This window comes from Emydura macquarii, unplaced genomic scaffold (assembly GCF_026122565.2).
Source record: "Emydura macquarii macquarii isolate MOO-44397 ecotype Brisbane River unplaced genomic scaffold, CSIRO-AGI_Emac_v2 contig_212, whole genome shotgun sequence".
NCBI lineage: Eukaryota > Metazoa > Chordata > Testudines > Chelidae > Emydura > Emydura macquarii.
In genome coordinates this window covers 3,720,001-3,743,332 of record NW_027130349.1, presented here as the reverse complement: position 1 = coordinate 3,743,332, position 23,332 = coordinate 3,720,001, and the positions used below count along the sequence as shown (strand labels likewise).

At 35.8% G+C, this 23,332-nt stretch overlaps 1 protein-coding gene across 7 annotated transcripts in view; it reads right to left on the bottom strand.

The window, feature by feature from the left end:
• Positions 1-23,332, bottom strand: part of ZNF521 (zinc finger protein 521) — a 258,352-nt gene that overhangs the window by 232,107 nt on the left and 2,913 nt on the right. For 6 of the 7 annotated variants that reach the window (XM_067546457.1, XM_067546465.1, XM_067546435.1 and 3 more), the window contains exons 2-3: positions 9,095-9,154; positions 3,582-3,761 (exon numbers count right to left, since the gene is read on the bottom strand). Coding sequence is in view for 5 of the 7 variants with exons in the window: in XM_067546435.1 (XP_067402536.1) it covers positions 3,582-3,761; positions 9,095-9,154 (240 nt within the window). In the remaining 2 variants the exon portion in view is untranslated. The remainder of the gene's footprint in view (positions 1-3,581; positions 3,762-9,094; positions 9,155-23,332) is intronic. The other variant, XM_067546437.1, reaches the window with a different exon arrangement.

The window sequence follows — 23,332 nt, the reverse complement described above, 5'->3', positions numbered from 1 at the left end:
ACTCTTAACTCCCGCTGATTTTGCAAGGAGTTGAGGGCAATCACCATTTTTCCAAGACTGAGCCTGCAAAGTCAAACCAATACTTCTCAAAAAATCACCAGCCTCAATCCCACTTCTATCTTTGGAAAAGAGAACAGAATGGAAATTTGACAAAGCAACTTTGTTTTGTCCATCCAGATTTGAGTAGCAGTCGCAGTAGAAGAAAGCCAAAATTTTCAGAGTTGGGTGCCTAAAGTTACAAACCTAAATATAATGTACACATGAGATCCTAAATCAGATTAACCCAAATTTTCAGAAGTGCTACCTGTTTTGTAGACGCAACAGAAGGGTGAGCCAGTCTCTTCGGGGCCATGTCTCTCCCATTATCGTATAACAAACAACAAAGGCTCGCTAAGAGGTGTCTCATATAAGAGTCATTGTTTTGCCTTCCTGTTTGTTTCCCCAACAATCCTGTTGATGTAACCCACTATAGACCCACACCAAACATTGGAATAAAAAAGGTCAACATACAGTATTTATAAACTATTAAAGAGTAGCTCCATGTCCATCACATGGAGTACCTACAAAGCTCACTGAAATCCATTACAATGTTCAGGCACCTTTGAAAGACAGGCCATACTGACTTAAGAAACAGAATTTGGATTTAGGAGCCTAATTTGAGACACCCAAGTTTGAATAGTATGGCTGAACTACTTTTAAAAAGGTCCATACAGCTCTTCAGTGACTACTAGTTTCATAGACTTTCTTGAAAAAGAGAAAACACGCAAAGCAAGAAGTAGATTCTATTGGCTAGGAAGGAGGCAGAAAAAATAGGTGGGTGGCAGGCTGCTCAAAAAACACAAACGTGGTTATATTTTTTGTAATGAAGCTTTGATCCTGAGCTTGTCAGTTTTTCCACTGACTTAGTTGTGAGCTGGGTATAACTCTACTGATGCTAAAATCAAACACCATTTATTTCATTATTACTATTGCTTTTATTACTGAGCTACTTGTCTAATAACTGTTTCTAACAGATATAGTAGAAATGAGCAAAAAACACAAGAATCAAAACATTTCATGCTCTAGTTCCATATCATATATACTATTCTTGTTCCAGATACACAATTCGTATTAACAAGAACTTGTTTAATTTATTTTTAGGAGTTTTCTGGAGAGTTAACGAAGGGAACCTGTTCTGCTATGTTAAGTCATTTCCTCCATTTTTACCCTCTTATAAATACAAAACCCGAGACTTACAAACAACTCGGGAATGGAGGTTGTTCATAACTTAAATGTCTGTTACTCTGAACAAAATGTTATGGTTGTTCTTTCAGAAGTTTACAACTAAACATTGACTTAATATAACTTTGACACTTTACTAGTAGAAGAAAAAATGCTGCTTTCCCCTTATTTTTTTTTAGTAGTTTACGTTTAACACAGTACTGTACTGTATTTGTTTTATTTTTTGTCTCTGCTGCTGCCTGATTGCATACTTCCAGTTCCACATGAGGTATGTGGCTGACAGTCAGTTCGTACCTGTGATGTTTGTAACTCCGAAGTTCTACTGTGTGTACACACACACACACAGATCATCTGTAATTTGATGTAAAGGAGGATTGGCTTTTCTGCCTACCTGGCCACCCCTTGGAGCAAGAGCAGACAAAAGGTTTTTGTTATTTTGACTCGTCTTCCTTCTATCTATTAACAGCCACCCATTTTCTTACAAGAGTGAAAAAGATTTTTTTTGAAGGGCACCTCCCTTCAAAAACAAAGTTTTTTTTTTTCTTTCAAATTGACTCATGCAGCAAACTCATTCCAGCCTTCATTTAGCATGGCACCATCTGCCTTCCAGCAAGACCAGAAGTGTTGTAGATCTTTCACTTGAGGTCCCCATCTATGATGCAGAAACACTGTTCAGTTCATGCTGTTTGCAGTGTGAGAGCAGAGCACCTATTGCTTGGGAAAAATCAGAGGACTGCATGGGGTGTATAGGGAATTAGAGGAATGCAGCAAGAAAGGGGTGGAGGGGCAACAGAATAAGGGGGAAAGCAGGGGTAAGAATAAGTGGGATTTGAAGCTGGGAGGGGGGAATTGAGAAGGAAAATTTTGTCGCAGGGGCTTGGGGAAAACCAATAAGACTGAGAAAAGGCAAAAGATGATAGAATAGAAGAGGTAACAAAAAAGAAGAGACAGAACACCAGTAAGATACCAGAATAAAATAAAATAGAGAAAATCCATCCTGCCAGAAACAGAGCCTCACCAGTCACAGACAGGAGACATTGTCTCGAGGACAGCCAATTCAGGCACTAAGAACTGAGGAGGGCTGAATTGCCTAAATTTAAGAAAGAACAACATTTAAGCAAGGAAAGGCCAGGAAAGAGGGATAAAAGTTAAAACATTTCTTCTGGTATTAAAAATACTTCCACATGCATCATATTTTCATCCTCCACATCCTAGGATTGGGATTAAAAACTTTCAGTAAATTCAGTTTCTTTCCTTGACATTTCTTCTGCTTCTGCCTACTCCTCTGTCTGCCTGCTTTCTCCACTTCATTCTGAATCACCTACAGTGCCACTTGCTGATTATACTCTTGTACCAGAACTTTGGAGGCTTTTTTGGCTCCAGTGTGCAAATAAGCAAATGAAGACACACAAACACACACTTATTTTCATTAAAGCGATTAATATATGGGACTGGCTTCCTGCGCTCACAAAATTATAATCATGCAAAGCCTGCCCTATGATAGCTGTATCGCATAACAACTGAATTTCATCTCTTAATAGTTCAAACTAAAGTACTTACTATTTAATGGAAATAAACTGCCCTTCTCCCGATATTCAGTCTATTTTGACCTATGGTGTGTTCCATTATAATAGTTTGTAAAACTAAAAATAAAACTACTTCAATAAGATTTCCCATGAGCAAATGGGTGACCTATGAAGATCTCACTGCAGGAACAGGACCCAAATCTTTAGACTATTGCTTCTCTGCCTATACATTAAAATGACCCAAGCTGGTTACAAGTCCATTTGCCCAGCTGTATTTATGAGAAATTAATAATGTCCAATATGCATTCAATTCTGCCACATAATGTTTGTATTTTTATGTATAGTGTAACAATTTGCTGGTATTTCCCTCAACCTCCATTTATTGATCACTGTATGCTCATTTGTTGTAACAGCTAAGAACAAAGAAGTATCAGATCTCGATCTATACCCCACCATTATATGAATTAATCCATTATCCAACTGAAGTCAAACCCGTTTACCAGCATCATCTGTGTTCATAATTTTGTTTAAATTAAAGTAAAAAGGCACATAAAACTGTATGGTATAAATCTGCAAAAAGGAGTAGTAATCAGGCCTACTGAAAGCTAAAGCACAGTTTAAATCAGGTGTGAATGCAGTAATTATCCAATCTGAATAAAATTTATGGTGCACCAGTTCACAGCATAACTTTGCCACAGAATTAATGACTAGCATCACCTAAGCATTCAAGTGTAGGAGTAAAACAAATGGGGGGAGGGAAAGGAATCTGAAGAAGGGAACTGGAATCAGAAATAGAACAGTGCAAGAAGCCACAAAGTGATAAGTATTGTTTACCTGTCAGTTGACATTGATTAATCTTGTGTTCTGTGATATCACTCAGTGATTCAAACACCTGGAGGCAGCTGTCACAGCTGTGCACAGCTTCTTCCTCTAACTCCTCCCCTTCTTCTGGCCTTTTCTTACAATCTATCACCTCTCCATCTTCCGCCTTGTCTTCTAGTTTACAGTTAGCATCTGAAAGAAAATCAAGACTGTGACCTCAGGGCTTTTAAGAACAGATCCTTTAAAAAAAAAATCAGATTGGTTCTTCTTGGTACCAACAAACAGAAATACATTGAGCTTGAGCCTGCAGCACAGGAGAAACACACTTTAGATTTTGCTAAATAAGCAGAGGAAACCTCTTTCCTTAATTTTTTTCTATTCTTGATGATGAAAGGAATTTTCCCTCTACCTTCACATACAGCACTCTCCCTCTTTCAAAACAACTCTCCCCTACTTCAGTATTAACTTATCAATTTTTCCCACAGCTTATTCAGAGGCTTTGATCACTGTAAGAAAGGACAGATTACCTTTACAATTAAACAGTGTCCAATTTAAAGAGAAAAAAAGAATCAATGCGTTCAGGAGAGTTTCTTTTCACAGTTAACTATAGTGTTTCACAGGAAATTACCGGAATTAAACAAAAGATTAAAATAAACTGAACTGATTAACATAAGGATGAAATTGACCTGTATTTCATAAACCAGTCTACATATTCTATCACCCAATTACTTGCTGTAGAGCAATGCTATAGAAAAAGTTTGCTTTGGGTTGAAGTTATATGTATGCTTTAACTCAAGATGCAATTTAGCTAGAGAATAAGCTGGTAGGGTTCCTTGTTTTGCCAGATCATGGGAAGCTGGAAACTAACTGTTATAACTAGCCCACAAGGACACCTTTGTCTGTTTGGGATGATAACAAGTATTCTGAGGATCACTGGGACAATCTGAGTCTGAAACAATCTGAAACCCTAAAATAGCAAGCATGAGTCCAATATGAGGCTTTAAATTAAGTGAATCAGGTGATCTCAGCCAACTCCCTTGAGCATAGCAGAAACTATACAACTCATTGCTCTACCACAGCTCTGTAGATGAGGAATGCTGAAATGAAGTAATATGAAGACGAATTTAGTTGTGACTTTTCATCTTTTGAGATAGAAAGTACACTGTGGTGCCTTAACTATTCCTGACTTTTTGCCCATTTTACAAAGCGCTTCCTCCAAAAGACAGAAATAAAACAATCTCTTCTCCAATAAAGCAAACCGGGAGTTTACTTTGTTCTTCTCAGGAACCACACTACAAATAATGAATTAAGAAGAAAGATGGTTGTGTACATCCTAACAAAAGGAACCCTCACATTTCACCACTTCTCTTTTTCCATTGGCAGCCTCCTTTGCTTTTCAGACACTTGAGAGCACTTCACCATATATAGCTGGAATAAGCCATCTTAGAAAATGAATCCGTAACAAAGACAGAGAAAGTAGTACAGTTAGCATCTAATTATTTTTCCATCTGCTACAAAAGCCATCACCACCACTCCTCCACGATGAGGTGGCTGCAGTGGTGCAGTTGCCCACTAAATCCAGCCATTCCCTACACCTGCCACAAGTGCCATGACTCTTACCATCTCCCTAGAACCTGCAATAAACACTGCTGCTCTTCATATCGTTTATCAACACACAAGGATACCTATGCATAAACCGAAATGAAACAAGACCTGTCATTAAGTGAACTTCCTCCCACTACGGGGCTCGTGAGCTAAACCAGAAGAATCTCTCAGACAGGATAAAGGGCAAGGTTTGTTTTCAAAGGGAGTTATATTACAGAGGGTCAACAAATGAATTAAAGAAGTAAGTGTGGTATACTTGCTCTGTTAAACGACACCTACATAGGTGGCAAGAGCCTTACAAATTTCAATTTTTTAAATGCTAGAATAAGAACTTTAACTCAGGCAGCTACTTCCAAATTAAGTAGTAGTATGCAGAGTAATACTTTCCAAAGTGACACCATCTGAACCTAGGAAAGCTCTTCTGCCACTTTTAAATGCTGTATCTGGATCTAAATAACTTGTGTACCAGCACATTTTCCAAGTTCTTCAGCAAGCTTAACAAAGTAGTTAAAATACTACTAGGTTACAAGCAGTTCAGGAAAAGAAATAATTGTCTTAACTGCTGCAAACTGACCCCAACATCATTAAACACTTGTTGCAAGGCAATATGTGCACATTGCATCCTATTAGTTGTTCAGCTCAAGCTCCCAGTTTCATCTCATAAAACTGACAGCACTCAGGGACATACGGGGCACTGGGTTTGAATTTTAACAGGAGTATTTAAATGCTGCACATAAAGTTTACAGACCTGTTTGTTTTAAAATAAGCTTAAAATCTGACTCTGCTTTAAGTACCGTGCTTCAAAAAAAGGGGGCAAAAATTCAAAACCTATTTTTCATGAACACCAGCACTTTACAAGAATCCAACACCACCCAACCTCCCACCCACACCTAATGACAAAAACCTAAAGAACTCCACAAGTCAAAGCTTACTACTTAGACACTATTTATTAAAATTAGAATCATTTTAACAGTGATACAAATGTTTCTGCTTCCACTTCTGCATTCACAGATATAACTCTACAGGGAGAGGAGGCAGTCAAGCTTATTCCCTTTTGTTGCAACTCTAGAATACATGCTCTAGCCAACTGACACATTTGTTTTTAGGTCAACACTTAAGTGGGATCCTCTGGGACTTAAGTTCAATTTTAGCCTATGCTACTTCTGTGAAATGAGTTCTGGCAGTCTCAGCCTCTCTCTTGGTGAATGCATTTCCTTCCTTTTCACTTTCTTGAAGAGACACCACCACAAAAATAGATATTTTTTTAAAAAATAGATCATAATTTGGAGGCTGCAGGATGGCTTTCTATAGCATAACCGCAGCTGTCTTCCACCCCATAGGTGGCTGTATGTTAGTGATTGCACACATGCTTAATTGCGTAGTTTGAAAAGCTCTTTGAGAGCCTAGAACAAAACCTGCTTCATAAATGCAATATTCATTCAAATGCAGTTGCATCTTTACTTCCTCCTAATTAAGGCTAGTGCTTTCAAACGGACTTCGTATCAAATGCCCCTAAGTATTATTAATACCCCTCTTCACCCTAACATCTGCAACAAACAAAGCCGCAAACACTACAATCATCTATTCAAACATACCCCTCCGCAACACCTGGAAACACTACTGTCAATTCTGTAAATTCCATAGCCATGTCCCACTACCATCTGCAACAAACACAGATCTAGCCCCCGCAACCATCTTAGGATGTCAGGAACTGCACATGACCTGCAGACTCCACTTCTAATTATTTAGTATAGAAAGGAGATTAGATTTGAGACAGAAATAAATTATGAACACAATAAAAAAAAATCAAGGTCTGTCTTCTGTTACTGATTATGTTAACATTATTTATAAGTGGAAATTAAAAGTAGTATGATTTTCCCATTACTACGTTCTCTGGCAGGTGGTTCTGTCCTCTTCCTCCTCCTCCTCAGGGATGTTATTGCTGTAACTTGGTCTAATAAAACTGAAACTTTGGGGAAAATGAGAAATTGCATTGGCTTAAAAGAGTTGGCGGCAATAAACCCATGGACTTCAATTAATTTCAAATATGGGATCAGTTTAAGGCCAACCAGAAAAAATTCTATTCTGTCCATGTAAAAATGAGGTTTCACCACATTTACTTTTTATAACCCTTATAAAAGTCAAGTAAAAGTAATGAATATCTAAAAGCCATCTCAGTGGACTGGCAAAGACCATCTGTATTCTTGAAACTCATCTTACATATTTCTGTCTATGCAACAAGGATCCATAGCCAATCAGAGCTAAAATGTCAAACTACCATGAAAACAGACCAGTTTCCAATCCATTTCACTGGCTTCTAAAGAACCTCCTTCCAAGCCACTTCTACATGGAAAAGTGCTGGCAAAAGAAAGGAAAACTAAGATCATGTGGTTATAATTATTACCAGGCAAGGAATATTTCTGCAGCTCACTGGTAAAGTAAAACTCTGTCGCTCTCTGCTCCCAATAGTGTCCATCACAAAACAACTGCCTCATTAAATCTCTGCAGTAAGATTAATATGCCGTAGCTGCACCACATGTATAACTTGGTACTCTATAAAAAGCACATTTAATGGTTAGAACCAGAGCTTAGATACAAAGTATTACTATAAAAACTTCTGGCAGTGTGGATACAGTGTGGGCCTTCAGCGTTGCTTGGATCAGGTAGATCTGGAGGTTTTGGTTTTTTTTTTTAATTTTTAGCATAAAGTTCTTGTGACAGGCAAATAAATAAATAAATAAATTATTCAACAATGAAGGTAGCAGAACACAGGATAAAATAGTAATATAAAAATGAATGCACTAACAAGATTATTTAACAACTCACAGTTAATTAAAAAAAGAGTAAAAGAAACTCTACCATTTCCTGACATCAGTTTCCAGTTTTACAACTCACTGTTTTTCTTTCTAATTGAAAATGTTTACAGCATTTATTAATTCTCAAGTTAAAAAAAAACAAAAAAACAATCAATTGGGCCTCTTTTATTCTTATGAGTTAGAGAAACTTTCCTTTCTCTCGTTTTATTTATTTTTTTAAATAAAGTGTTTTACCCACATTGCCAGACACACAAATACTAATGACAAGATGCATACAGTACTCTGGATGACAAAGTATTTTACTTAACAGCTTTAAATATATTCTTTACAGTCTCAAATGGAATAATTCAAACTATTACCTATAATTTTTTTTTTAAATCTACTGATTCTAAGAATCAACATGGAGAACTCTTAAGAAAGGAGGACTTACAAGAGTAACTTCAGTGAATCATTGGACTACCCACAGGAATAAAGTATTACTATTTTATATAACTGTTTGCAAGACTTTCAAAAAACAATCATTTCTTGAATTCTAGATATCACATTAGACTAAAAGAGAAAAAAAAAAGCCATTATTCTTACAAGGAATGGATAGCATAATATTAACCTACTTACATTACTTCTTCATAATTATTTAAAATAAATTCCATGTAGATTCAGATCTAAACAAAAAGATTTATCTACACAATTCCCACTGACTTACATGAAGGGGGTTAGTTACTGGTAAGCAAACTGAACGATTACCATTTTAAGCTTAAAATCATTTATAAAACAACTACCGCAACACACAATCGTTTCATAAGGATGGATATTAATTAAGATCAGGACAAATGGTTTAGGGTTGGGTTTTGTGGGTACACATAGCTGTTTGTTTGAAAAAAAGCCATCTTGGATTTTAAAGGTTAATATACAGCAATATACAGTTGGATACAGCAATATTCCTGATTTTCTGAAATTGAAAGGTGGGATCATTATTTTTCCCCTGGGCTTTAGAAGTGGATTCTAAGTTGAAATTCAATAAGATGAGAGCAAACTTTGGGGGGAAAAAATTCTCACACTGTTGTAAAACAGCAAACAAGCACTAATGAAGGAATTCAGCATTACCAGTCTGTGCGGCTATCTGTCCCACACCTGCCTGCTGGTCCTTTGTTTCATTTTCTTCTACTGTCAGGAAAAAGTAAACAAACAAAACAAAAAAAAAAACAACAACAAGATGTTAGGTGGGTAGCTGAAAGGACTAATGCGTCATCTCCCTAGTTTCAGTTCTGAAAGCCACTAATGCTTGTGCAGCATGGCAAGAGAACACTGCCTAGTATAGAATCAGTGCAAGGTGCAAAACCTCAGACTAGACCATATACTACGCTTTTTCTACAAGCATGTAGATTTCATGCATCAGTGTGACCAGAGAGGTCTTCTGAATTGAGAAACAAGTCAAATTTCCTCTGTACAGTATTCTGTTACATAACTAAATTAGGGACTAAAACAAGCATGAAGACTCCACTCACCTACTCTACATCATTAAGCAGGAAACTTTTTCTAGCAAACTGGGGATGGGTGCTGAACCATTTATTTCTACTGAATTTCAGATTAAAAAAAAAAAAAGCTAACATTACAGTTGAGAAGACTGCCTTGCAAAGGTGAACCAACACAGTGCTGTCTTACCGAATCCGCAGACAGACCATGCCAGTGTCTTTATTATTGTTAAGCTTTCTTAAGCACCAGATTCTGTTCAGACTGACTATTCAAAAACCAGGTGGGTAGTACTGAAACTGACAATAATATCAGCTTCATTCTGTGACTGCTTTGGGAAGCTAAAAAGGTGCTGCCGAGCAGGCACTGGAGCTATTCACAGGGGAAAATGACCAACCAAAGTGGAGGTGGAGAGAAGTTAAATAGCAAAACTGTCTACTTCCTTATTACTCTCACAACCAGCAAGAGCTCTTCGAGTTGAAAGAGCAGTAGAGAAAAAGAGTTCCTTCTCCCTTCCAGTGGGGAAAAAGTGAAGAGGGGAGACTTCATGTTTACAGTATCACCAAGTATTCAAAAATCATGAGTCAGGCCTCAAAAAAAAACATTACAGTGGATTAAAAATCATGAGATTTTTAAAAGATACAAATGCCTTCTCAGGAGCTGATCCCAAAAAGGAAAGTTTAGAGATCAGACAGTAGCTTTCCAGGATATTAACAAGATTTGTTTTCTTTTGCTTTAAGTAGGTCTTCACTGCTGTGTTTAAACATATGTAAACCGGGGGCTCAGACTTTCTGCAGAAATGCATTTACTAATTCCATCAGTAGAAGTTTCAGAATCACCGCTTACTAATGCGGGCAGACACATATACACAGCAAAATTTTGTTAATTCGCACTTCTGGTTGACAGGAACATTGCAAGTTACAGAATTTGGAAAATCGGTAAGTAAAAACACATGAAGGCTACCTCAAAAGAACTCAGTTTTAATAAGTGTACCATAGTATATATTGTAAAAATAACTATTGTTAGTGGTACTCTGCTTTTAAATTTTTTCTGGAGAAAAACTCATGTATGAAAACTCCAAAGTGTGCACATTATCAAAGTTTGACCTCCATATATGTTACATGAAAAAAGAAAGTAAACTTCTGGCCAGCCTGTTAGCAGGTAACTTTGTGGTTAGCATCTTTTTTATATTGTTGTTCAAGCTCTATATGGATTCTTTAGTCACAAAACAGCCAAGTAGGTCACAATAGGCCACTGCATAAGAAACTTGCCAACCATAGTCAACTAGACTGAAGTGTTTGTCAGAAAAGACAAGTGAAAAATACAATTTTGAGGAGAACAGAACAAAACAGCCCTAGGATAAAGAACCTTTACCATAAATAGAGTTAGCTTACAAAATATCATCTAGCTCTCCTTTACTCCGGGCCAGATCATTTCTCTAACTAATACAAGTGTTTGCTACATTAGGTAACTTTAGCTCCAGTCCACCATTCTGTAGTCACAATACAGTTCCTTTTTAGTACTTTAAGTCTTCCCGTCGACTGTTTATAAGAACTTTATCCTTCAGTGCTATTCCAGTTATTATGCCATATTAAACTAACTAGGATAAACATCACCCTAAGTCTCATAACCAACTTCAATGTTAACTTCCCCAAGCATTAACTGATGCATTGTGTTTCCTTTCGATAAACAAAGGCAAATTTCAACAATATCCCTTTGCTAGGGGCTTTATACCAATATGAGACAAAAGCTTTTCTCTAGCAAACTACATTAAAAATAAAGTCTAGGAAGGACATATATACAGCAGCAGCACACATCAAATATTTCAAGTTACTTTTGTAAAAAAAAGATTATTCATAGTCTAGGATTATATTTGTGAACAATGTATTTGACTTCTGCAGACTTTTTTTTTTTTAAATAAAGTATTTAGCATGGTCTACCATAAGAAAAGAGGACGCTTAGATAGTAAAAGTGATTGAATGTTAGTAAAGGAAGAAGCCTCAGGATATATATGGAAAGCAAAAGCCTGTGTGTCCAGTTATGTTATGCTGCTATAAATGAATATTAATTCTGGATACTGGCATAATTATTTCAGAGACAATATTTTTTGTCTGAACAGTTAAGTGTTTATGACCACAGAGTCACCTGTTTTGCTAGCTGTAGAAATATTTCTTTGCTAACTAGATCAGAGAACATTGCCAGCTTCTTAAAAGCAATAAAGCATCAATTCCCTACTATACAATTACATGATGAATTTTTTTTTTTTAAAGTGCTTCTAAGTAAGAATCGCTCACCAAAACAATTGTGGCACTGCACTCCTTGATGGTAGAAAATTCTATTTGCATATAATATTTTTTTTAAAAAGATCTCAACTAAGGAAAATAGAATTCCAGTATTTCAATTGTCTCCACTTTTATAAAAGCTAGTGGGTTTGGACTCCTAACAGCATTTAAACTTTACTACAAAAATGCAATTCAAAACAAGAACTTTTATCTATATAAAAGGCAAGGGCTGTTGAGCTTTGTGATCCAAGAGGCAAAGCTACTTGTAAGCCAGGAAAAACCCTAGTTTGAATTCAAACTGTCTCACATCCCAAACTCAGAGGTTCTAGGAAAGTTGAAAAGGCAACACTGTTAGGGCTAAATCTTACTTGCCTTTTTATGCCAATAGTGTCACTGAAGCCACTAGGTGGGAGAACAAACAGATTTGGCCCACAGAGTCTGACAGCAGGGTTAACCGCCCACTCACTAGTCTACTGCAACAGCTCTCCTGCCTAGAGAATTGTCAGGGTGGCACAAGGCATATGTACATGTACTGGGATGGTTGTGGGGTTTATAAAGCTAGCAGTGAAAGAATTCACAGATTCTGTTAACTAACCAGACTGCCCCACATGGAAGGGCCAGTCTGTTAGTATTGGTACCCCAAGGAATAGTCAGCAGTGGTGCATGCTTGTGGAGAACTTGTATGAAAAAAGGAATGGATGAAAACAGAAATGTGGGAGTATTATGAAAAGGTGCATTTTCACTGAGAGGGAATCCTTTATGGAGAACAGAGTCTATGATTTATGGCTTTTGAGCTATTATAAGCTATAATAAAATAAAAGCTACAGATAATTGAAAAAAAGACTATTTTCTTCTACTATGGGTAGGTTAATAAATTTTAAAAAAAAAGAGAGAAAGAGAGAGAATGTCTTCCCTGAATGTGAGGCTCTTTTCAGCTTGTTAAACAAAGCAAGAAAAGCCACATATCCAAAAATAAACTATAAAAATAGGACTGTTATTGATTTCAGTATCCTTCCTAAAAATACTTTCTTTAAGGGATGTAAAACAAAACAAACCTAACACAGCAACAAAGGTTGCTAGGGGCATGAAAAGAAATGGTTCACAATATAATATATATATTTAACTCGTACTATGCATTTCCTATAACTCAGTATAACTTGCCATAAGTGTAACACTGGTACTTCTTCCATTTAAACTCATCTTCCTCAAAAATATTCCTATGATGAATATTTTGCAAAGCATTCATTCAATCTGCATCTTTGAATAATATCTGCAGATACATAAGAGACGCTAGCCATATTAGCATAATCAATATACAATTTACAGAGCTATCCGCTACCCTGACAGAACAGAAATGAAATGCACATGCACCATTATTTTAGTATCTACAAATTACTGTCATTTCTGGCAGTATCTGTCTGCTTTTCCTCTCTCCTCCTCATGTCCACATACAAACTAAGAAGAGATTCTTATTGCCATCATCTATGCATAGATATTTAATATGATCAGATAGATTAGTCCTGCAAAGTGCCGAGCCTCTCAAATCCCATTAAATTCAATGGCATTTGTGAATTTGCAGCATTTTGCAGGGCCATCCCTCTAGAACATATCTTAATAAAAGGTTCAATTTGTATGTGGAATGCCAGCTGAAGTCAATAAAGAGTTATGGGGTTAATTGCAGGATCACACCCTAAAATAGTTCCTTTTCTTTATTCTACATACCCTTGATACTTCCTTTAGAAGTCAACACCAGTCAAATCCTCCCCTTAAACAAAGATACAAGCACATCTTCTCACACTGATGCCAATGAAAGTCACAAATGTGACCCTGAATAGACAATACAACCCTACTTCAGTGAAGATAGCAAACTCAAAGTACATTATAAAACTGTATTAAGACATCTTGCATTCTTATTGGTCCGTAACCATAGCAATATCCTGATCAAACACCAGACAAGGCCTAATTTTCCAAACCACATTAAAAATATCAATACACTTCCATGAAAGATATAGTAGAGCATATAGCATGTTTTATTAACTAAAATGGCGGACTAAGGAGTTCATAAAATCAAAAGTCTCAAAATTTCAACAGGTACAGTGCATAAGTTGCAATATGGTGCACTGCATCACTTTCTTCTTGTCCCTCCAGCCACTGCAAAGCAATTTCCAATGCACCAAAGACATTAGAATCTGAAGGCACTAGAATTTGAAGTGATGTCGCCTTGTTTTTTAATTGACAGCACTTTCGTTATATGATTTCTCCCTCTCCCCACTGGAAAAATGGTTCATATAATTAGTCGTTAGTAAAAACTGGTGTTCATAAAATTGAGGTACTACTGTACCAATGAAGCAAAATGGCATTTGACATTTCATACTTTTTAAAATTATAATAATCCTATCAAATATAAATATATTTGAGATTAAACTGAACCCTTCCTTCCTTCTTTAGTGCTGTTGCATATCCTGCCTCCCCTTACTTTTAAGTTGTAATGTAACAATATTTTCTTAAAGTGCAACTTACAAATGTAAGGTATTTTGCGGGAGAGGGGATTGTTAATAATGCACATTCTATTTTATTATTTTAAACAACCTTCATCCCCTCATTTCTTCTTCCTACAGAGGTTGACTCACGCTCTCTTGACATTCTTATCCATTTTACACATACTACTCTCCAGCCTGTCATTCCATTGGGCTTCTTTTTCAGTTACTCTTGTATAAAAGCTGAACTGGGAGCAGTGTGTGGTTCCCAATTTAGCTGTGCTGGTTGGACAATATTATTCCTATGCTGAAACAGTAGTATTTTCTTAAGCAGTACCTTAAAAAGAGTTTCTTTCTGGTTAGGCACATTTAAAAGAAACACACATAAGCACACCCTTTTGGACTCTTTCAGCCTTCATATTCTTTACTCAAGAATGACAGTGTCCAAATGTGACACAATGAACCATGTAAGGAGACAGTCACGCTTATGCAATATTATGGCTGAGGAAGGCAGAGTAGAGTCTGCTTCCAACCACACAGAGAATTCTAGGGTCTTTCTAAACTTAGAAGATATTTTGTTTTCAGGACAGTTAGACCAATCCATTCATTAATTCAGTTTTGTGTCTTGACCTTGCCTCCCTAATCTCTCATCCATGAACAAACACTTGGACTATATTTTAAATTGTTTTTGTTGGTAAGCTGATAATAGTACTATGCATTTTAAAAAGCACCTTTCATCCATGAATCTAAGTTTTTGATAATCATTAAGTAAGGTTCACAGCATCCCTGTAAGGTATTATTACACCATCTCATAGATAACGGAACTAAGGTGCTGAGAATCAAGTTCTCTATTTGCTCCACCCCTTTTGCTGTTATACAAAAGGGAGCCAAAGTGTTGTAATTCCACTGATCTCCCACTGGCAGTAGTCCATGCAATGAGAACAGGAACCCCTGCACACTGCAAAGCAGTGTTCTGCATCATCATCATCATTCAGGAGCACATGGGAACATCAGTGGGAAGTGACAGGATTGTAACCAGTGGGACCATAGTGACACAGATTTGCTGACTCTCCGTAGACATTGCTGTTGCTCTGTGTCCTGTTAATGGGCTGTGGGAGAGGAAAGATTCCTTCTTTGCCCCTTCCCCTGTATTTAGTCCATTTATTTCAACTTGATTTGGCTCCAAAAAAATGAAGTGACTTGCTCAATCTCACTCAAAGCCTGCGCGAACATGGTGCTGAGTGCCCCCAATGCCCACAGAAGCCAATAGAAATGAGGAAATCCAGCACATCTCAGGACCATGGCATTGGCAAGAAACTGGCAGAGCAAGGAACTGGCTTCAGGAGTCCCAATTCCAAGTCCAGTGCTCAGACCTCTCGGCAACCCTCCCTCCCCTTCGATGACCATATTTCAGCTGAAAGCTATTGTTTACTTTCAAGAACATAATCATGGATGGCCCCTTCAGCATGATAAAAAATCAAAAAGTGAAAAGAATATCCAAGGTAATTATTTTAAGCACAGTTACAAAATCCATTATGTAATAGTAATGATTTCAGGGTTCAGATGCCTCATAATACATTACAGCTACACATAAACCGTAAGTTCTCACTCTCTCTCTTTAGTAACTTCCATACGGCATAAGTGAGAAGTTACACGTACATGGTCAGAGGGACACAAAGAATTTAGGTTATTTCTACAGGCCTATACCTGCATCTGCACTTAGAAAACAGGGGATTAATTAAATGTTTCCCACAAAAAGCTGAACTCGTCTAAAGAAAAGCACACCTGAAGCAATCTGATCTATGGATCATAGAGGTTAAAAACAGAAATAACCAATGGCTAAAATTTTCAAACCTAGGTGCCTGAATTTAAAAGTGATCTGACTGTCAAAGGTGGTAAGCACCCACAGCTTCCACAAATCTAAGGGGTTGGGGATGCTTAACACCTCTGAAAGGTCAGTTCACTTATTTAGGCACCAAATTTAGGCAACAAAATTTAGACTTTTTGGCCACTGACTCCATTCAAAATCATATCAGATATTAAACTGATGATACACATTTTTCTTAGTCAAAAGACCAGCTCTTTCCATGTTAATTTGCATGATCCAGGTTGTTCTTTGTCTAAATGTTTATTAGGGAGTCACTTCCACAGAATTCATTTCTTTGTTTTACAGTTTTGTACATCACCTTTTGTTCTTCATTTTATAGTTCCTGTCTTTTACTTTTCTGCAACCAGAAAAGTACTCAGTGCTTACTCCCCTTCTTCTCTTGATTTACATTTGTATTTGGCTCACTAGCCTTTTTCCACTCAATCTATTCAACAGCTTCACCTTAAATCATAAGACATAAATCTTTTTCCCATGCTCCGGCTCTTTTTAACTACATAATCCAACCACTTCCCAGAAGTCACACACACAGCCAACAGTCAACCATTTCATCCACCTATTTTCAGGATAATAAAAAGTTACATTGAGCATGCATCTTGAAGTCCCTGTTGTTCTGGGATTAGAGGATCAGAGATTCCAAGAAACCCAATTGCAAGGAAGGAAGTAGAGAATAGCTAAAAGAAGATAAAGCAAAAACAACCCTTTCCACTCTGACACACACTATTGTATCAAAGTTAGAACATTTGTTGACACCATTGGGGAGATGGGAAACCAAAGATAATATACTTCAGAACCAGAGCATGTTTTGTTGACCAAAGTATAGCCTAGATTTACCAAGGGCATGGCCTCATAATGTCACTTCATCTGGTCCAGCAAAGAAATATTTTAAAATGAAGGAGGGGTTTCTCCTATTAAATCCCTTCAAGACATTAATGAGTCAACAATGGAAAGTGGAACTTTCTAGTTTTACAAACGCATCCAGAGTGGGAAAATAAAAATCTAACTCAAAAACCAGTCTTCAAGGATGCTTTTTTCTGATGTTCATTAAGCAGGTAAATATAATCTGAGGTAAGGAAGTTGTAAATGTTATTCCAGATCCAAGACGCTAAACATAGGGAGCAATACTAACATTTTGAATATTTTTTCCTCATTGCTTATTTTTAGTAAGATAGAAAGGTGCCAAATTCTGCTTCACCTGGGGGGCTTTGACCAAAGATTAGCACAGCCAGATTTAATACATTTCTTTCTAGTTACCAATAAAGAAAAAAAAAAGTGATGCAATATCACTAAACAGCAAAATACTCTGCATACCAAAAAAAAAAAAAAAAAAAATCTTACTATATCAAATTAAACATATTGTAGGGTTTAAGAGATCCAGATGGGGTGATGGGAAATCAAAGATTTCTATACTTATTCTATACTATTCAAAGATACTAATCAAAGATTTCTATACTTATACTATACTTATTTAAAAATGAAATATTTCCTATGAATTACTAATTATAACAGTAAGCCCTCTCTCCTACTCCCATTGAAGTCAACAGAGGAGGGGGAAAAACCAACTGCCATTAATATCAGTGGTGCAGGATTCAGGATGTTCTTAAAATGTGGATAACTGACAGGACTACTATACTTAGAGTATACATAGTAAAAGAAGTTCAAGTGTATGAACAAAAAGCTGCTGTGCATCATGCACAGTAGGCATTCTTTAATCTACAGTATCTCTGCACTTAAAATAAATGTTACATACGTCCCAGAAGCATACAGGCCCATATAATAAATTAAATCCTGAAAAATGTTTTTCTTCTTCCTGTACTTCTGCATTATGGGGGGAAAAGACTTAAAAAATAGTAAAGGAATGCAAAAAAATAACTTTTACGGTAAAAAAAGTGTTTGTATAATTTTAACTAGTACTGTAATATTGGAGGAAAATATTCCTGGTTTTAAAAAGTCTTTTGGTTAGGGTACTAACAGCATCTTATACACATATGCCACAAAAGAACTGAAAGAAGAATTTTTGTGAACAAACTATAAACCCACGAAAGTAGATGGACTGAATGAACATGCTAATTGTAATGTGTTGTAATAAAAATACCCCCAAGATCAGTGCAATCTTTTTTGCTACAGCAGAGTCCCCAGGCATATGGCTAACTACTACTTGATCATTATCCTGGCTAAAACTAAAGCTACTGAAGTTTAGGAGGATTCATATGTAACAGAATTTCTTTCATCTCTAATAATTGCTAAACTAGCATAATTACTCATACTTGAAGTGGAATGTGATGCATGCTAAGAACCCAATGTGCCTAAAATTAAAGTTAAAACAAAAACAAAATCCACTACTGAACTCTGTTTTCAAAGATTCATCTTTTATCAGTCTTCTATGCCAAGTGTTGCATAATGATTTAGAATTATTTTAAAGCTTCCCTTACACTATTTGATTATTATAAAGACAGCAACTGAACAACTTTAATGCTCATGTTTCAATTGCTTTGTAGTAAAAGCATTGCACAACATTTTTAAAACCAGACAGGTACCTTTCCACAGTCCAACAAATCAATCATACACAATTTCTGTTAGAGTTAAATGTAGTCCTCCCAAGGGGAAAAAATAAAATTATATATATTTGACCATGATTCTGATTTAATTGAAATAGGATAGAAAGTTGCATTTTCCCCATGCCCAGTGGGACTAATATTGACCTTTGACAGCACCACAGGAGCCTATGGAAAACTCCAAATACATTTTGGAAAAAATGTTGAGGTTTTTTCTTGAGATATCAGCATTCATACCACATTCTTAATCAGTCTTTCAAACAAAAAAGCATTTAATCCAGAAGATGTCTACATGAACATCTAACAGCCTAGGGGGGAGGGTAAATCCTTTTCTCATTTACAAATAATTAACTAAAAAAGGTTAAAAAAAAAAAAAACCCTAAAAACCTTTCTACAAAATTTATGGGTTTGAAATATTGAGGCATGCATTTCATAACAAAAAAATTAGAGCCATTGAACCAGTGATAAGTTACACTGAATGAATTACAGGGAAGCATAAGCCTTTTAAGAAATCTTAGATCATGGTGTAACATGTTATCCTACACATGTCCATATTAAGAACTTTCCTTGTGGCAAGAGTTAACTGCAACTAAAAAACCCAAACCATGCTTTTAGACTTCTTGTCCTTTTAAGGCATCTTTATCTAAAGATTTCAGCCTCATGGCAACTAACAGTTCAGTTAATAACTGTTTACAGATACAAGGTTTCCAAGATACAAGGTCACCTGCTCCTGAGAGATGGAGAGAAATGGTCCATTAAACTTGCACTGGTCCCAAAAAAGCAACTGAGTATCATTTTTGTAACCCTAAAGTTGATAAATTCAGTCATAAACATTAGCCATGTCCATGAGAATTATTGAAGGAGGTGGAGGTGGGGACAAAAAAAAATTTTTTTAAGGAACATGGGAATAATCTGGAAAGACCCCCCCAAAAATGCCAAAACCCATAAATAGCCTGTACTACAACATTATGAGGAGATGGTAATTTTAAATCCTTTTGTAATTTGATTTTTTATGTATGTTTTTATGTTCAATATCTAAGATCTGTCTTTTTTTTGGGTGGCCAAATAAAAGCCAACAATCCACTCATGCATCAAAAACAAATGTTTTTGCTTTTCAGGCCAAGAGGAATCTTATGAATGTTTCCTCCCTATAAGATGATGAAGATGCCAGAACCTCTGAGATCCTAAAGCCAGGCCTTTCAGAAAAAGTTCTTTGGACAAGCAGTACTGAAACTTTGAGTCAAGTTCAAAGGAATCGTGCCAATAGTAATTGCTGTTTTTATTTATGCTGGATTGATTATAGACTAATCTGCAGACACTAACATCCACTCCATGTAATTTAGAGGGTGAGCAGTGAGGGGGTGATAAGAAACATTCTGCTAGTTGAGAAATTAATAGAAATAGACTGGTTACTGTTTCATGGGGATTTGAATATTCAGAGAGAGAATTTAACTATTGTTACCAATATAGCTATCTTTTTGTTATAATAATCCAATATCCTTCTACCTTAAATACCAGTATGCCACAACATCTGTGCCTTGTATAAAAGAAATTTCTTTTTGTTTAAAATTATAAGAGAACTAGTCATATTAAGTACACACAAACACATGGGGTGAAATTGATCATCTTCATCCACTTACCAATACTTTGCAGAAGTTACAGTTGCAAATGCAGCCAAGATGGAAAGAATACCTTGGTTTTCTCAGAAAAGGGTACAACTCTAAGAAACAGGGCACTACCATGGTATCATTTCAAGATACATGCCTGTTTTAGGCAGAATATACATATATAGTACAGTGAGCATATTTTTCCTTTTCTTCTTTCTAGGAACTAAACAATTAATAAATTAAGCCACAGGATCATAAAATTGAGCTATTAAATATCAGTTCATTTTGAAGTGAAAAAGAAAAAGAAAAATGTTAAGTCCTTCAGAGTTCAATGTTTCTATTAAATTTGTGGGACTATACCAGCTCCCTGTGCTGGCTTATTTAACACCTACAATTTTTAACAATTTTTCACAGGTGACTTTAGCCAATGGATATTACCTGACTTTGGTTGAGAAGGATGGTTTTTAAAGATACATTAGGGCCGCCTTTTCATTCAAATTCTTTAATGAATGTCTGTTTTTCTTTACAGATGATATGGATGACTAAATTTTCATAACATCCATATATTTCTAAACAAGTCATTTCTGATAAAAAAAAACTTTAAGAACAAAAAAATAAAAACCCACAAGTGAAAGAAAAAGGGTTAGAAACCTAAGTATGATATCCTACAGAGTGTGCCAAGTAACAAAAGGATTAGCCATTCAAGAAGCCAAGTTAAACAAGACACAACTGAATTGCTCTTTCCCCCTTGCCTCCTCAGCTCAGGAGGTCCCAAGTACAGCAGCATGAATACATTTAACGTAATTTTGGCCTGCAAGCATTCTGAGTTTAAAAAGGCATATAAATGACCAGTCCCCACATTACCTTCTCTTTTGCAATTTGGCTTGTTTTATAGCTTTCACACTTTTATAAAGCTGATCTCCACTGCCTCCCCTCCCTTTTTTGGTATGCGCTTAAGATTGTTTTGATCAGGTCGAATACATACAGTAAGGATCCCTTTCAGAAAAATCACCACAAGAAATGGGATAAACTGGCAAAATGAAAAATAGGTCAAATCTTACAAGTTGATACAACTGATTCTTAGTACATGCATATTAAAACAACCTGGCAGTTTAACTTTTTTTCAAAAAAAATTAAGTCACTTAAGATATTCAAATTAAAGATCTTGTTTTAAATGTCTCTGGATGGAGAACTATTTGCTCACCTCTGGCCAAGCAGGTTTTTTGTATATTTGTATGGTATATAGCTTTTCACAAACAACGATAGTCTTCTTTGTGCTTAGGTAAATGTTTTTATTGTTTTTAAAATGTTAGGGAGGTATACCTATTGTTTTCCCTGCCTGGTTTCTCATTTGTGTCAAAAGCTGGTACCTGTCAGTTAGAATTACTAGGATAATTAGACTATAGTTACCAGCAAATCAAAAAGAGAGACAAAAAAGTAAACAGAAGAGAGCTAATACACAACAAGTGTATTTTCAAAAAACAAGACATTTAGTCATTAGTGAGTTCTTAACGCCCACCATTTCTAATTAACATTACTTTCATGCATTCAACATACAAACTCTGCAAAATTCAAAAATTCAACTGTCATTTTGTTATGTATTTACCCGCCTTGTGTCACTATTCCCCTAAGATACAAGTTTCAAATTATGTTATCAAAAGTGACAGCCATATCAGATATATCTTTTAAACCTTTTCCCTCAGAAAAAGTTACTAAGAACATACAAATTGCAAATTTAATGTGTATCTCATGTTTTGTTTAGATGTGGAAACAGTACTCATCAATTTAAATAGCTCCTTTACACAGATGTACACAATAGTTTAATTTAGATGAGAAATAGTTTGGAAAAACTGTTTACTTTTAAACTACAGGTCTTGCTTATATCCTACTGATTAAGCTACTAATCATTAAAAAAGAACCTAAATCAATGTTGAAATTCTAACAAATAAACACTTGCAATGTTACTCACAGCCATTGTTTCTTCATTAAAAATTAAAATGAAATATTTGATGGACAGCATTTTCAATTTAAATGCTATAAAAGAATCTTTAGACTTTCCAGCTGATTCATACTGCTAGCCCACCTAAAAATTTTGCAATCAGATCATCCTCAGCTCAGAATATTACTATTCCACTCAAAAATGGACACCATTCAAGAAAAATAAAATGGGAAAATGAAAAGTCAGATATTTGACAAAGACCACCAAGAATGATAATCTGTTTCTCAAAGATAATTACTGCTGCAATAATTACACATATGTGATGATTGCTTTACTATTTGTATTTTTTACTTGAGAAATAATGAATGACATGTTACACATTTCATTCTGTATCTGTGTTAAATATTTAACAGTTTCTTAAGTGCATATTTTACTGTCTCTAAAACCCAAGCCATTCCATATGAAATCTAGGATTTTGCTATTTGCTCATTTTAGGAAATCTTAGGCTATTGGTACAAAAAGCAGACTATGCTGAGACCTACACATAAAATGGAAGCTGAATTGTTTATTTAATTTAAATTTTACTTACAGAAAGGCATTTGAAAAAAAGTTTTAATTCTGTAAAACGTGTAAGTAATGCACACATACACAAGTTTATATCACAAAAACATGATCCTATTATGACAGAACCATTTGTCCATTAATTTTGTATGTTTCTTCATTTGAACTAGAAAATTTGTAAGTCCAATTCTGTATTTTTTCAGTTCAACTTTTCTAACATCTTATGAATATGGCCAACTGATATCCCTACTTATTTGCCATAAAACTCATATGCACATGTAAATAAACTCTCTTTAGGGAAGTTCAGAACTAAACCTATGCACTACCAACAAAACTTTCATTGTCAATTCATTTTAAAAGATAAGTGAAGAGCACCACATTTGTTCTTCACACGCTGACGAACAAAAGCACTACTGAACTGTACAAACTTCAGTAAACTAAATATAGGAGTACAACAGAATGCAAGGCGGCACATTCAAGGCACTCTTTATCACCTTTTGAAATATTTGAGGTAAAAGAAATTAGAGCCTGATCCAAAGCCCACTGAAGTCAACAGAAAGATTTTG